This window comes from Geotrypetes seraphini, chromosome 11 (assembly GCF_902459505.1).
Source record: "Geotrypetes seraphini chromosome 11, aGeoSer1.1, whole genome shotgun sequence".
NCBI classification, from domain to species: domain Eukaryota; kingdom Metazoa; phylum Chordata; class Amphibia; order Gymnophiona; family Dermophiidae; genus Geotrypetes; species Geotrypetes seraphini.
Window position 1 is genome coordinate 8,169,114 of NC_047094.1, and position 15,514 is coordinate 8,184,627.

The window sequence follows — 15,514 nt, forward strand, 5'->3', positions numbered from 1 at the left end:
ATCTGAATAACTGGGAACACATTCTGCAACTTTCCCAGTTTGCATGAAAGCAGTAAAAGAAACCTTACCTGGATACAAGGCCCGGCTGATCATTCCTGGCATGACAATGAAAATCATAGGTAGCATCTTCAGGTAGCTGGCTAGGATCGAGCCTGCCTTGGCATGGCTCAGGTTCTTGGCAGACAGAGACCTCTGTACAATGACCTGAGCAAGAAAGGAAGGAAAATATCCCGTCAGGGAAGTTGGGTCCAAGGTCAGGACAGCTCTTTTTTTTTTTTTGGAATATACTGTATATACTCGAATATAAACCTAGATTTTTGGTTGAAAAAAATGGTTCAAAAATGGGGGGGTCTCCGTTTACATTAGAGTCTTCACCCTTTCAGATCCATCGCAGGCCTTTCCTCAGGCCTACCTTAAGCCCTGCTGGTCCAGTGGTGATCCAGGGCAAGAGCGATCCTCCTATGCTAATCTAATCTAATCCTCTGGTTTGTCTTGTAGGGCTGTATAGTACGAAGTGAGGTAACAGGTAGGTAGAAGCCAAACTAGCTTGAAGCATGTGCAAGAGAACTTGAATATTATTCGTGCCTCGACTGGCAGCCAATGCAGTAGTCTGTAGTAGGGGCTGATGTTGCTTTTTCCAATCCAAATATCAAGCGGACCGCTGTGTTCTGGACAATTCTAAGTTTCCTCGCTGTTTTTTTGGGTATACCCATATAAACGACTTTGCAATAATCCAGTGTAGAGAGCACTAGTGATTGCACTAGTAGTCTAAATGATAATGGGTCAAAGTATTTTTTGATGGTCTTTAATTTCCATAATGTCAGGAAACACTTTTTTACCACTAAATTCGTGTTTTCAACCATTGTCAAATGTGTGTCTAATGTGACTCCCAATATTTTTATTGTTTTAGTAATCGGGTAGTCGTGATCTTTTATATTTAATATTGTTTTGGTAATTTTGTCCGTTGGCCTTGCAAGGAAGACTTTTGTTTTTTCTGTGTTTAGTTTCAGCTTGAAAATTTATTGTCCAGCGTTCTATTTCGGTCATAATATGAGAAATGTATTCTGAGGTCTCGTTTGTTATGCTTTTCACTGGGATTAAAATGGAAATGTCATCTGCATATATGTAATAGTTTAGGTTTAGCTTTTGCAGTTAAGTGTCCTAGGGATGAGATGTAAATGTTGAATAGTGTAGGTCAGTGGTTCCCAACCCTGTCCTGGAGGAACACCAGGCCAATTGGGTTTTCAGGCTAGCCCTAATGAATATGCATGAAGCAAATTTGCATGCCTATCACTTCCATCATATGCAAATCTCTCTCATGCATATTCATTAGGGCAGTGGTTCCCAACCCTGTCCTGGAGGAACACCAGGCCAATTGGGTTTTCAGGCTAGCCCTAATGAATATGCATGAAGCAAATTTGCATGCCTCTCACTTCCATCATATGCAAATCTCTCTCATGCATATTCATTAGGGCAGTGGTTCCCAACCCTGTCCTGGAGGAACACCAGGCCAATTGGGTTTTCAGGCTAGCCCTAATGAATATGCATGAAGCAAATTTGCATGCCTCTCACTTCCATCATATGCAAATCTCTCTCATGCATATTCATTAGGGCAGTGGTTCCCAACCCTGTCCTGGAGGAACACCAGGCCAATTGGGTTTTCAGGCTAGCCCTAATGAATATGCATGAAGCAAATTTGCATGCCTATCACTTCCATCATATGCAAATCTCTCTCATGCATATTCATTAGGGCTAGCCTGAAAACCCGATTGGCCTGGTGTTCCTCCAGGACAGGGTTGGGAATCACTGGTGTAGGTGATAGAGGTGAACCCTGTGGTACTCCCGAGGGGTTTCTCCAGGAGTTTGAGTATGTCCCGCCACTAACCACACAGTATGATCTCTTTGTTAGGAAGCCCTGTATCCAGTTTCTTACTCTTCCCGTAAGTCCAATTGCATCTAGGCCAGTGATTCCCAACCCTGTCCTGGAGGAACACCAGGCCAATCGGGTTTTCAGGCTAGCCCTAATGAATATGCATGAGAGAGATTTGCATATGATGGAAGTGATAGGCATGCAAATTTGCTTCATGCATATTCATTAGGGCTAGCCTGAAAACCCAATTGGCCTGGTGTTCCTCCAGGACAGGGTTGGGAACCACTGATCTAGGCAATGTAGCATTATTTCGTGATCAACAAGATCAAAAGCACTGCTGAAGTCTAGTTGTAAAATCAGGGCACTTTTTCCTTTGGTGAATAGGCCGTATAGGTGATTAAGGATTGAAGCTAGGACTGTCTCAGTGCTGAAACCTTTTCTGAATCCTGATTGGTGTTCATTGAGTATGCTAAATTGGTCTAGATCAGGGGGTCTCAAAGTCCCTCCTTGAGGGCCGCAATCCAGTCGGGTTTTCAGGATTTCCCCAATGAATATGCATGAGATCCATGTGCATTCACTGCTTTCAATGCATATTCATTGGGGAAATCCTGAAAACCCGACTGGATTGCGGCCCTCAAGGAGGGACTTTGAGATCCCTGGTCTAGATAGTTCACTAGCTCCAAGTTGACCAATCCTTCAAGTAGCTTGGTAAATAAGGGGATGGGTCTATAGTTGGTTTTGAGTTTTTTTGCTCCTTAGGGATGGGTGTGATTAGTATATGTCCCATTTCCTCGTGAAATGTTCCTTCCGTGAGTATGTCTGATTCTCAGCTATAGCACACGTCATTCCAGTCAGATTCCTGTTCCCCAGACGGTACCTGACGTGAACTTCGGAAATCAGGATCTTGGCTTCTGAACTGGGACGCGCAGAACACAGTGAAACAGTGTGAAAGAAAGTCCCTACGGTCTGTCTCTGGGGTCCTGTGAACGTTACCACTTGCCTTTCCGTCTTCAGGGTCCTGTTTGATGAGTGGGTGTGGTGAACGCACAGAAAACCCCCTCCAAGGTTCTTGTAATCTGTTTATTCGTTTGAGTTGCCAAATGGCAAAGAAGCAGAAATGTTCCAGTTCAGACAGGTCAGGTTGTAGGAGAGAGGCAGCAATCCTGCAGCTATTAGATTTCTGATCATTCTGGCGTTGTGGTTCAGTGGCTTGATTAAAAAAACATCTTTAATTTACATCTCAGATAAGCCGTAAGATTTCTGTGTTTCTTATTTGTCTCGGCTAGCGGCTGTGTTCCAGAGATTGAAAATTAGAGGGAATGTGAAATGCCAGGACGTTTAGGGGCAATCAGGCCTATGAATAACCTTTGGAGACCTTAAGGGGGAGGGGGGGTGTTAGCCAATGCCATTTGATAGTCAGTTTTTTTATTTTATTGTTTGAGGTGTGTTTTATAGATTTCCCATTTCATGTCCAGTGAATGTATAGCTTTAATGTATAATGCTTTGCTCATTTTATTTTATTTTTATTTTCGAGGACACGTCTGGGGGTCCGGACGGCTTTTCAAAACCCGGCACTTTGGGTTTTCAAAAGCTTCCTCGAAATTGCGTCGGGCAGGAAGGCATCCGTTCATGCGTGGATGCCCTGCGATGACATCACATGCATGTGTGTGACATCATCACATCCACGTATGCTGCTTGACGAGAGCAGGGGGCAGGGTGGGGGCAGGGCTAGGGTAGGATTGGGGCGTAATGGGGCAGGGATGTGTGGAATTGGGCAGGCCTGGGGGACCAGGTCTAGGGGTCCAGATTTTACTAAAATAAAATCTGGTAACCCTATTTATGAATAAAATGAAAATGAAGCAAAACAATTGACAGTTACTCTCACGAACGTTCAACTAGCTGCAACTAGGAAAACTGCCACGGCTGCTGCCTTAGAGCCTTCTTGGCTACGTGTTATAGAGAATATTAGACAAAAATGGTGGAAGCAGTGGCGTAGCCAGATAGCCAGTTTTGGGTGGGCCTGAGCCCAAAGGGGGCAGGCCTCTCTCTTTCCCTCCCTTGCCAATCCCCCACCCGGCTGTGCAGCTTCTTTTTTTCCTTCCCACCCCCCTCTTTCTTCCACTTCAGGCCACCCGTCCTATACACTGCCAGCAGCTGACCCAGAAGCAAAATGCAAACGCATCAGAGGGAAGGCTTTTGGATCAGCTGCCGGCAGCGTACAGAACCCATTGTCAGTGCCCTGAAGAGGAAGAGAGAGGCTGCATGGGCTGAGGGGCCGGGAAGGGAGGGCAAGAGAGAGGCTGCCCAGGCCAGGGAGGTTAGCAAGGGCGGCCTGTGGTTGTTGGGTGGGCCAGGTCCATCTAGGCCCACCCATGGTTATGCCCCTGTGTAGAAGAAATCAAAACTAATATATATTCTTTCAGCTATGTCATTAAATCAAGCACTGTACAGTTCAGGAAATGTTTTCGCCTTCACAAAAATAAACTTGTCTGTAAAAATAATTAAAATGAGAGTTTCTATAGGAAGCAGTTCGGTGTGTGTTCACTTGCTTTTCCCTAGAGCAGGGGTGTCAAAGTCCCTCCTCGAAGGCCGCAATCCAGTCAGATTTTCAGGATTTCCCCAGTGCATATGCATGAGATCTATTAGCATACAATGAAAGCAGTGCATGCAAATAGATCTCATGCATATTCATTGGGGAAATCCTGAAAACCCGAGTGGATTGCGGCCCTCGAGGAGGGACTTTGACACTTCTGCCCTAGAGAGACTCTCTGCAGGGTTCTTGGTCTTGGCTGAAATGTTTGTCCTTCATTTGCCTCCAGCCTGCCCTCTGCTGTCAGCAGCTGCACTTCACAGCTTTTTCAGTGCTACGGGAGGTTTTGCTTATTCTCAGGAAGAGGCCAACCAAATTGCCGTTCCACTGCAAAAAATCTGACCTAAAATTCCAATTTACTGCTTTTGCGGTTCTGGCCCAAAATACAAGTGTATTTCCGGCTCAAACTGAAACTTTGGTGCCGTCCTTCCTCCTTTCCCCTCCCCCGCTGCAGTCTCGTCACAGCAACCACATTGAGGTTGGAACCTGCACAGTCAGGACCGATTGCCTTATGCATGCCAACTCTGGATCTCAGCACGGCTGCTCTGATTCCTCACGGTAGTCGAGTGAGATTGCCACTCAAAGTCCCAGAAGGTTACAGGGGTGAGCGCGAATCCTTCCTGCTCCCCTCTGAACCACCAATACTTTTAAAGTAAGCCCACGGGTGGGGGGTCAGGTCTCAAAGGCGAGCTGTCCCTGTTTAGGGGGGGGGGGAGAAGGGGGTTCATCATGGTTTTGTTTACAGTTTCCATTTTGGCTGAAACCAAGCGACAAAATTCAGTTGTAAATGTGGGTTTCAGCCAAAACGGAAAAATATGGTTTCAGTCTGCCTCTAGTCTACGGCTTTGCAACTAAAAATAAATAAATTCTTCATATCTTAAAAAAAAAAAAGTTTCAAGGGCTCAGCTGAGCTTTACAGTCCAGAGCTTCCTGTCCACAGATTTTACAACCCTAACTAACACATTAAAGTGTGAATGCGAAATGCTTGTTGCAGGTTTCCAGGTCTCGCTGCGTCTTTGTCAGGTAGAAACTGACGTTTCAGCCACCATGTCGTGGCTTTCTTCAGGGTCTGCTCTGAAGCCTGCAGTGTGACTTTGGAAATAGTGGGTTCACTGACCCGACTGGGAACAGGGCAGTCCGCCAATTTTGAATTTTGGCGGGAAAGTCAGTTGGTCAGAAATTTGAATTTCTTGTGAGAGTCAGTTGGTTTCTTTTCCCATAGAATGGAAAAGTCTCTGGCGGGTTTAAAAGATGTTCTCCCCGCGGAACTGGGTTTACAGTACGGTGGCTGAAATGTCGGTTTCTACCCGACAAGATGCAGTGAGACCCGGAAACCCGCAACAAGCACCATGCCAGCTGCGGAAACCCTGAGAGAACAGGAATGCAAAATAAGACGTTCTGTAACACTCAAAAACACAGCCATTGCCAGAAGAATTAACGCTTTCTTTTTCGTTATTATTGCAGAAGGTGAAGCCATTTCACTTTGGACAAAGAGCATCGTTCAAAGCAAGTAGGGACCACAGTGGCTTCCAAGGACAGAACCAGGAACTCCACGCTGGCGGCAACTACAGGGGCGAAAGGATCGAGGGCTATCACCACCCCACCAGAACCAGCGACACTTCGGCAAACATTCCAAGATTCGGCAACTCCCAGCCAGCATCGGCAGCGCACCAGCAAAGGAACGGCAAGGTCCCCTCGTTCCTGGACACTCATGTCGTTTCAGATGGGATCAACACCCCCTTTGGCATCCCGTATTCCAAACTGTCACAGTCAAAACACCTCATAAATAGGCTAGCGGGTCATGGGGCCGAGTTGAAAAGGAGAGGCTACAACGATCAGTAGCCACAGAGGCTCCACTTCTTACGGACTCACGGACCACATTTGTGGTTCAAGTATTGTAGACTCTGCTGCTTGGATTAATGCACTAAAGGGACCAGTGCAGTTGTACATATGGGAGAGGGCAAGCTGTTCACGTTTACCTGATCGGTGCACCAGTACCAGGTGGCCAGGATCGTTAATCCAAACGTCATTCCAGTCCAGGGCAGGTCTCCAGAAACAGGGTCTCGGAAGAGATGCATGGCGTCTGACCTGGGCAGGTGGCAGGTGGTGTTGGGGACAATCTTTGATGGCACAGCCATGGAGTAAGCTTCCTGGAGATTTTGATAACCTCCAATCTTATTGAAAGCTAAGAAAAGAGCAGAGTTTAAAAAAAAAAAAAATCAGTGGGGAAATCTTTGCTTCAGAAACTCTTTTCTGTACATTAAGAAAGTTTTTGCGTTGTGCCATACTTTGCCTCAGAAATGTTAAAATGTACAATTGTATTTTCTTAGCACTCACCCGATGATTCAACTTGTGCTCCCTCTCTCTTTGTAAATAATATATTGAAATGTTGTTTTGCACACTGGATACAGCCCAGAAATCTCGATATATGACGACTATCCCCTTTGGGTTTCTCTGCTGCTTTGGACTGCTCAATGCAAATCTTATCTGACTACATACAACTGTTTTGCCACTCCTACCTTGGTGCTTTCTGGTTTGAACATTGGGTTCTTGGCTAGAATCCGATCTATTTTCTGGGACCAGCATACGAATAATCCAGAGATGCTGCTGTACATGAGAGTGTGAGATCACATTTCTGGTCTGCAAAATTCATGATAAGATCTTTAGATGGTGCTTTTGTCTGTTGGGTGAAATCGTATCATAATCTACAAGGCTCGAGTATATCCTGGACCAACATGGCTACCAAATTCCAGTCTAAAGGCTGGGGAGCGGTGCACGAGAATGGAAGGAAAAGCAGATGTGGTCCTTGACTGGCTACATTAATCTTGTGATATACAAGAAGTTCACACCTCTGGATCTTAGGTAAGTGTGAAGCTCCAAATGCCTGGTTTACAGAGACCCTGTTGTCTCTACGCTCAGAAAGACAGACTCCTCTGTGGAGCAGCTCCTACAACATTTTGGAAATGCTCAATTGGACTTGCAGATGCACTCGTGCAATGTCACATTACAATTCCATGTTTGCCAAGTTATCCGTTTCCAGGTTTTGAGCGTACATTCAGAAATAGCAAAGCACTTCCTGTCTTTGATTCTACCCAGGACTGCAGGTCCCATCATGCCTCAGGACTGAACTATTAGAGAACCAGGACTGGTTCAACTGACAGCTCAGCAAGTTTATCTGCTCAGGTTTGTAAAGTGTAGTTACTTACCTGTAACGTAGGTTCTCCGTGGACAGCAGGATAGTCATTTCTGCAGCCAATGCTGGGTATTGAACGCGGGTTATTAAGGGAAAGAGAAGCTTTCTCTAGGAAATGCTTTTTTCAGTCATCCCACGGTCCCTTGGCGTAATCAGAGTGCTCTCGTGCACATTTCTTTTCCACAAGAACAAAGAAACTGGAACATTTCTTCATGGTTTTGTTTTGGACTATAGACTTGGTCCAGAAGTTTCTAAGACTAAAATGGCCCATCCACTGGGGGCAGGTTACAACCCAAAACAATCAAACAAAAGAAGCTCTCTCGATTAATATTTTTAAGGCTGGCCTTACAAAAATGAGTGCCTGGTTTTTCATTTACTGCCCCAGTTTTCAGCCCCTGCTTATTTCTGTGAATGAGGCCCCCCCCCCCCCATATCCCTCTACATCTCCCAAATGTCACCCCTGCTTATGCTTCTCCCTCCGTATTCACTGTGATAGGTGGATTAACAGAACCGCGAATAACTTTTTCATATGTTATTTGCTGTTTGCTATTAAAAACCATCGTGAATACGGTGAAACCGTGAATAACGTGGTGGGAGACCTGACCTGTTCCGGAAGGAGAGGCAAAACATGGTGAAGAAAGTGCCGGGAATCGGCGATTTTCTCTGTAAATGCTTGGAATCAGCGATTTCTCTATGCAAAAGCTGACATAATTGGGGAGGGGAGGAGCCAGCAAGCTAAAACCCGCAAATAATCGAAACCGTTTTATATCCCAATTCATTTACCTTGGCAGCTTCCGATAGGGCTACCAAGTATCTTAATGTAAAAGAAGACATGTGTCCCCGCCCCATTCCACACAAACCTCTCTTCTTCCCTGAGTCTGGGCCACGTCTGGAGGGCCTCCGAGCATGCGCGCATACGGGTGACATCATCGGTTCGCATCCACGCAGGCTCAGAGGCCCTCAAGACGCAGCCTTGAGCTCGGGGCCTTCCAAAACCTAGACAAACTGCCGGGTTTTGAAAATCCATTTGGGCACCTGGACTAGAGGTCTGCACTGGAACGGGGATCACGGGAATGCCGCGGGTCCCACGGGAAACCCTCCCTAACCCACGGGACTCCCACGGGGACCCCCCTCTGGCCCAAGGGTCTCCCACGGGGATGGAAGGCTTTGGAAGCAGGTTTCGTCCATATAATATAATGGACACGTCAGCCTTAGTAAAAGAGGGGGTTTATAAATTAATTACCTGAACAGAAAACAAAAACAGGGTTCCACCAAAGAGATTCCACAAGGAAAACAGCAAAAGAAACTGTGGAATTGATGATCCTGTCAGAAGTAATTGCTGCTTTTTATGGGGACGGGCGGGGATGGAGGTAATTCCTTGCGGGGACGGGAGGGAACGGAGAGGATCCTGACGGGGACGGGTGGGGACGGAGATGATCCTAGTGGGGACGGGGAGGATCCTGGTGGGGACGGAGATGATCCTAGTGGGGATGGGGAGGATCCTGGTGGGGACGGAGATGATCCTAGTGGGGACGGGGAGGATCCTGGTGGGGACGGAGATGATCCTAGTGGGGACGGAGATGATCCTAGTGGGGACGGGGAGGATCCTGGTGGGGACGGAGATGATCCTAGTGGGGATGGGGATGATCCTGGTGGGGACGGAGATGATCCTAGTGGGGATGGGGAGGATCCTGGTGGGGACGGAGATGATCCTAGTGGGGACGGGGAGGATCCTAGTGGGGACGGGGAGGATCCTGGTGGGGACGGAGATGATCCTAGTGGGGATGGGGAGGATCCTGGTGGGGACGGAGATGATCCTAGTGGGGATGGGGAGGATCCTGGTGGGGACGGAGAGGATCCTGACGGGGACGGGTGGGGACGGAGATGATCCTAGTGGGGACGGGGAGGATCCTGGTGGGGATGGGGAGGATCCTGGCGGGGACGGAGATGATCCTAGTGGGGACGGGGAGGATCCTGGTGGGGACGGAGATGATCCTAGTGGGGATGGGGAGGATCCTGGTGGGGACGGAGATGATCCTAGTGGGGACGGAGATGATCCTAGTGGGGATGGGGAGGATCCTGGTGGGGACGGAGATGATCCTAGTGGGGATGGGGAGGATCCTGGTGGGGATGGAGATGATCCTAGTGGGGATGGGGAGGATCCTGGTGGGGACGGAGATGATCCTAGTGGGGATGGGGAGGATCCTGGTGGGGACGGAGATGATCCTAGTGGGGACGGGGAGGATCCTGGTGGGGACGGAGATGATCCTAGTGGGGATGGGGAGGATCCTGGTGGGGACGGAGATGATCCTAGTGGGGATGGGGAGGATCCTGGTGGGGACGGAGAGGATCCTGGCGGGGATGGGTGGGATTTCTGTCCCCATGCAATTCTCTAACCTGGACAGTCCTCTATAAAGAGGACCTGTCTGGGTTTTCCCAGACATCTGATAACCCAGGGTTCCAATAGACACACAATCATTCGAACACATGATAAATGCGTACAACCTCAGGTAACGTAACAACTTAAATTGTTCCGCACGGATTGCCTTCGCATAGAAGCCACAACTTGCAGCTCTATCGTAGACCCTCACGCCCTAATCTTACAAACTTGAGCACCCAGGAAATAGAATGCTATCGGTTAACACATGCAACTTAATTGGTAAATTAGCAACTAAATCTTATCAATAGCCAATAAATTGTTAGGTGCTTAAATGCTGCCCTTAGTCATTCTACAGACTGAGCACGAAAAATCTGTCGTGTACGACCGCAAGGGGCTGTGGACCTGGGCGGGTCACTTCCAACGCTAAAGTGTGCGGATTACGTGTGAACATTTATAGCAGCCACTGCGCCAGCGTGGGTATTCTATAGCGTAATTGTTGCCGTAGAATATGCACTTAGCTTGCATCATCCCGACACCTAACTAGGTGACCTATAGAGAATGACCCCTTTAGTGTAAGGTAGGTCTCGGAGACGTGAACAAATTTTAGGATTACTGTCCTGCTGTCACTCACGTGTGCATTAGACGGTCTGACCAGATAAAAGTCTCTCTTGCGAGGAGGATAAGCGAGGCTGAAAACCATGATCCCGCATCTGCAGGGAAGACTATAGGCCAAGCCTGCCTGTTACACTGGTAAAGGAAATGTCCCTTTCTTTTCCCCATCCTCGCTCCATTTGTTTACAGCCGGTGTTTTGTGAAGTCAAAGTATTTTTCTACTTCATCTCTGCTACACCTGGCTGCGTGCAAACTCCAGATCTGCTACCCATTAGATGGTATCAGAAAGCCATTAGATGGTATCAGAAAGCCATTAGATGGTATCAGAAAGCCATCTGTTCCAGGATGTATCTCCAAATGTACAGAAACAGTGTATCATTTTCCTTGGTTGTTTGCCTAACTTGTGTACGGGTTTGTTTGTTTTTTAATATGTGTGTAGGGTTTGTTTGTTTTTTTTTAAAAGGTTTTGCAGAAGAAGAACCTCATTTTTATTTGGGGGATTTTCTATTGCTATTATAAAACAAGAGCATAGACATTTAAGGGCAACCCCCTACAAGGATTGTTCATTTTAAACACAGAAGCCTCCAGTTTTATAACTCAAAACCTGAACAGGTGCTACAATCGTGAGTGCGGCTTTTAACGGAGGAAAGGGCAGGTGTTTGAGGAGGCACCATGCTGGACGAGGCAAAAATGTGAGCGTACACACTCCCCCCTCTGCTATTACAACCAGTATATTGAAAGTCCAGTCCAGTATATGCTGCTCTGATGGAATCAGTTGTGGTCACCTTCGAAGAAGACAAGCCAACACTGTTTTCATCACGTACCTTGAATTCTGCACATTTCTGACCTCTGTGCAGAGCAATTTATATCCTGCGAATGTGGATACGTATTGTATATAATTACTGTAGATAATACACCTTGTTAATGGCTATTTGGGGGTAAACTGAATTTCGGCCTTACGTCAAATATCTTGCTGACTAAAGCCTCCCCCCCATCGTATTTATTACATGGAATTGAGGATGTGGTCTTTAAAAGCAGAAAGATGTGTGACAAGAGGAAACAAATAAAAGACTTGAACCTCCAAAGAGTCCGTTTCAACTTATTTCCGAGATTAACCCTTTCCCTCACGCTGATAATAGAAAAAGCATTACACAATAAGGACATGGAATTAAAGGTCAACAAATAAAAACAAAAATATGAGGTGAACTTTTTTTTTAAATTGAGTTAACATACTGTTTCTTGGCAGTACCGCAAGGTTGTCGTGAGAGGTTCCGGTAACCATTTTGAAGAAAGCATCACTCTTGTCCTTTGGACCTTAGACCACCAGGGATTTTAAAAGTAGGCCTGAGGGAGCTGTGGATGTTCATATTGGGAATGATTTTGCTCTTGGGGATAGGGGGAGGAGAAGGGAAAAGGAGGGAGTTAATATTTGGACCAGGTCAACATTCCGTTGCCATAAGAATAGTCATACTGAGTCAGACCAATGGTCCATCAAGCCCAGTAGCCTGTTCTCATGGTGGCCAATCCAGGTCCCTAGTACCTGGCCAAAACCCAAAAAGTAGCAACATTCCAGAATCTTAAAGACTAGTAAGATTCCGGAACCCCAAATAGGAGCAACATTCCATGCAGAATCCCCAAAGAGTAGCAAGATTCCGGAATCCCCAGAGTAGCAACATTCCATGCAGAATCCCCAAAGAGTAGCAAGATTCCGGAATCCCCAGAGTAGCAACATTCCAAAATCTCAAAGATTAGCAAGATTCTGGAACCCCAAATAGGAGCAACATTCCATGCAGAATCCCCAAAGAGTGGCGAGATTCCATAATCCCCAGAGTAGCAACATTCCAGCATCTCAAAGATTAGCAAGATTCCGGAACCCCAAATAGGAGCAACATTCCATGCAGAATCCCCAAAGAGTAGCAAGATTCCGGAATCCCCAGAATAGCAACATTCCATGCAGAATCCCCAAAGAGTCGCAAGATTCCGGAATCCCCAGAGTAGCAACATTCCATGCTACCGATCCAAGGCAAGCAGTGGCTTCCCCCATGATCAGTATTTTATTTAAACACTGGCTACAGGAGTTTAAAAAAAATTCCACCATTTTCTAGAGATAGTGAGGAATGTTGAATATCCAATCAGAGCGGCAACTTCTGGCATTATCCGATACAATACTACACTTATATTCCACAGAAATGGTTCAATGTGGAATATACTAAGATATGGGCATTATAAAATTTAAACCTGAGGGTTAAATTCTGACTAAATAGGGTTTCAATTTCTTTCTAACACACATTAATTTGTTTTATTGTTTGATAATAAGTGGCACTTGATAAGAAATTAAAAAGGGAGCAAATGCGTTTGTAGTTGGAAGGAAAACAAAAGATTTCAGCCAGTGGTTTGAGCAACACGAAGGAAAAGAAGCAAAGGTGCCCAGCCATACACAAGGGTAATTTAAACACCTGTGCCTCTACCAGCACGTAACTACAAATTATTGCTAAATATTTAGTGCTAATTAGCAAAATAACTACAGTGTAAATGGGGGCCATTTAAGGGACAGTGTCTCGCAAACTTTGCACGCCGGCAGCATACTAAATTGGGGGCAGCAGCTTGAGGGAATCCGGAAGTGGGTGGATGTCAACATGATGATGTCACGCACATGTGTGATGACATCACATCAACAGATGGGGCCCTGAGATGCCAGGGAGGGATTGCTGGAGGAGGAGGAGGAGAGACACGTCCTACAGGCAGCTGGCGCCTCTCCTCCTCCCCGACACCTGGAATCTCCCGGCGCGCACAGTTTGCAATACACTGGTCTATGCCAGGGGTGGACAATTCCGGTCCTCGAGAGCCACAGGCAGGCCAGGTTTTCAGGATATCCACAATGAATATGTATGAGATGGATTTGCATGCACTGCCTCCTTGAGATGCAAATCTATCTCATGCACATTCATTGTGGATATCCTGAAAACCTGACCTGGCTCCGGCTCTCAAGGACTGGACTTGCCTACCCCTGGTCTAGACAATCAGTAATAAATCAATCATACTATCCGGCTAGCACCTAGACTAGGGGTTGGCAGCCTATTGTGAAACGGGTGACGGGTCAAAAGTGCGCGAGACTTCAGCGCGCAGACAATTTGGCGCAAGACCCTAGCGCGCTGCCGAAAAAGTTCATTTAAAGAGCTCCGACGTGGTGTGTGGGGGTAAACCTCCACACTTTACTTCATACTCTTCGCGCTGCCGTTGGGGGGCGGGGGGGTGCAACCCCCCACATTATAGAGAAAACTTAACTTTTCCCTAAAAATTGGGAAAAAGTTAAGTTTACTCTATAATGGAGGGTTACAACCCCCCCAACGGCAGCGCGAAGAGTATGAAGTAAACTGGGGGGGGGGTTCACCACTCACACCCCGCATCGGAGCTCTTTAAAAGTAACTTTTTAGGCGGCACGGTAGGGTCTTCGGCCAAATTGTCTGTGCTGCAATGTCGGCGTACTGAAGTCTCACGCGCGAATGACTATGAACCGTAAAACGCATGCCACTTTTTGCAGATTGGAATTGTAATGAACCATCGTGGGCCATCATACATTTCCTCTTTCTGCTACCCCACCTTTGCCGCCACATTGAAATTAACACTATGGCTAACAGGGATGCCTGAGCCCCACCAGCTGTAGATGTTATCGCCTGAGTTCCCTGTGCTGTCTGAGCAGCGGGGAAATCAACGAAGACTTCTAACTGCTAACCCCGGGACCCTCTGCACATGCTCAGTTCATGAAGTGAGCATGTGCAGGGGTCCTCCTGCCAGTAGATGGCAGCATGCTACCGACTTCCTAGCTGTTCTGACAACGACCGTGCATAACAAGCACAAAGAGAGGCAATCGAGATTTCTTAAAACAATCTAATCTGGTATTTACAAGTCACTCTATACCTGACTAGGTTCAAGGCGGCATACAAGTCAAAGGAGATAGAAGTCAAGGAACATAAGAAGGAAGAACAACTAAATGCAGTGTATTTATTAGTCCATAAAACAGTCCAAAGAAGAAAGAAGCCTCTCTTCTGTATGGTTCCAACTATAGAGTTGCACGGGGACAGAAATCCCACCCATCCCCGCCTGTCCCCACCAGGATCCTCTCCGTCCCCACCCGTCCCTGCCAGGATCCTCTCCGTCCCCACCCATCCCCGCAAGGAATTACCTCCATCCCCGCCCATCCCCATAAAAAGCAGCAATTACTTCTGACAGGATCATCAATTCCACAGTTTTTTTTGTGTTTGTGCTGCTGTTTTCCTTGTGGAATCTCTGGTGGAACCCTTTTTTTGTTTTCTGTTCAAGTAATTAACTTATATACTCCCTCTTTTACTAAGGCTGACATGTCCATTATATTATATGGACGAACCCTGCTTCCAAAGCCTTCCATCCCCGTGGGAGTCCCGTGAGCCAGAGGGGGGTCCCCGTGGGAGTCCCGTGGGTTAGGGGGAGGATTCCCACAGGACCCCCGCGGGATTCCCGCGATCCCCGTTCCCGTGAAGACCTCTAGTTCCAACTAGCATCCAAGTTTCGGCAAAAGCCTTCCTCATGGGACTAGTATGGTACTGATAAGGGAGTAAAGTGCAGTAAAAAAATAAAAATAATAATAACCGTCACACCGTGGCAGCAATTAAAAGGTGCATGTCACGCAAAACCTCTTGGCCGTCCCACCTTGTGGCACACATGCCATAAGTTTGCTGTCCCCCGGCCTAGACGGCCAGTAATGGTTTTCAACGCGAGAGTAAACGCTGAAAAAGCAGGACTAGCCCAGCCAGCAGCACTTGTAAACACTGAGCCCAAGACTACTCGAAAATAAATGAACTATATGAAGCATTTCTGTAAGCATAACTGAAC

The 15,514-nt window shown here is 46.9% G+C and overlaps 2 protein-coding genes across 3 annotated transcripts in view; one reads left to right on the forward strand and one right to left on the reverse strand.

Moving 5' to 3' along the window:
- FAM83G (family with sequence similarity 83 member G) overlaps positions 1 to 6,699 on the forward strand; it is a 76,692-nt gene extending 69,993 nt beyond the window's left edge. The window contains exon 5 of the mRNA XM_033963145.1: positions 5,925 to 6,699. Coding sequence (XP_033819036.1) covers positions 5,925 to 6,302 — 378 coding nt within the window. The 3' untranslated portion in view covers positions 6,303 to 6,699. The remainder of the gene's footprint in view (positions 1 to 5,924) is intronic.
- Positions 1 to 15,514, reverse strand: part of SLC5A10 (solute carrier family 5 member 10) — a 175,465-nt gene that overhangs the window by 124,531 nt on the left and 35,420 nt on the right. For both annotated transcript variants that reach the window (XM_033963148.1, XM_033963146.1), the window contains 2 exons: positions 6,440 to 6,645; positions 69 to 204 (listed from right to left, as the gene is read on the reverse strand). In XM_033963148.1, the coding sequence (XP_033819039.1) occupies positions 69 to 204; positions 6,440 to 6,645 (342 nt within the window). The remainder of the gene's footprint in view (positions 1 to 68; positions 205 to 6,439; positions 6,646 to 15,514) is intronic.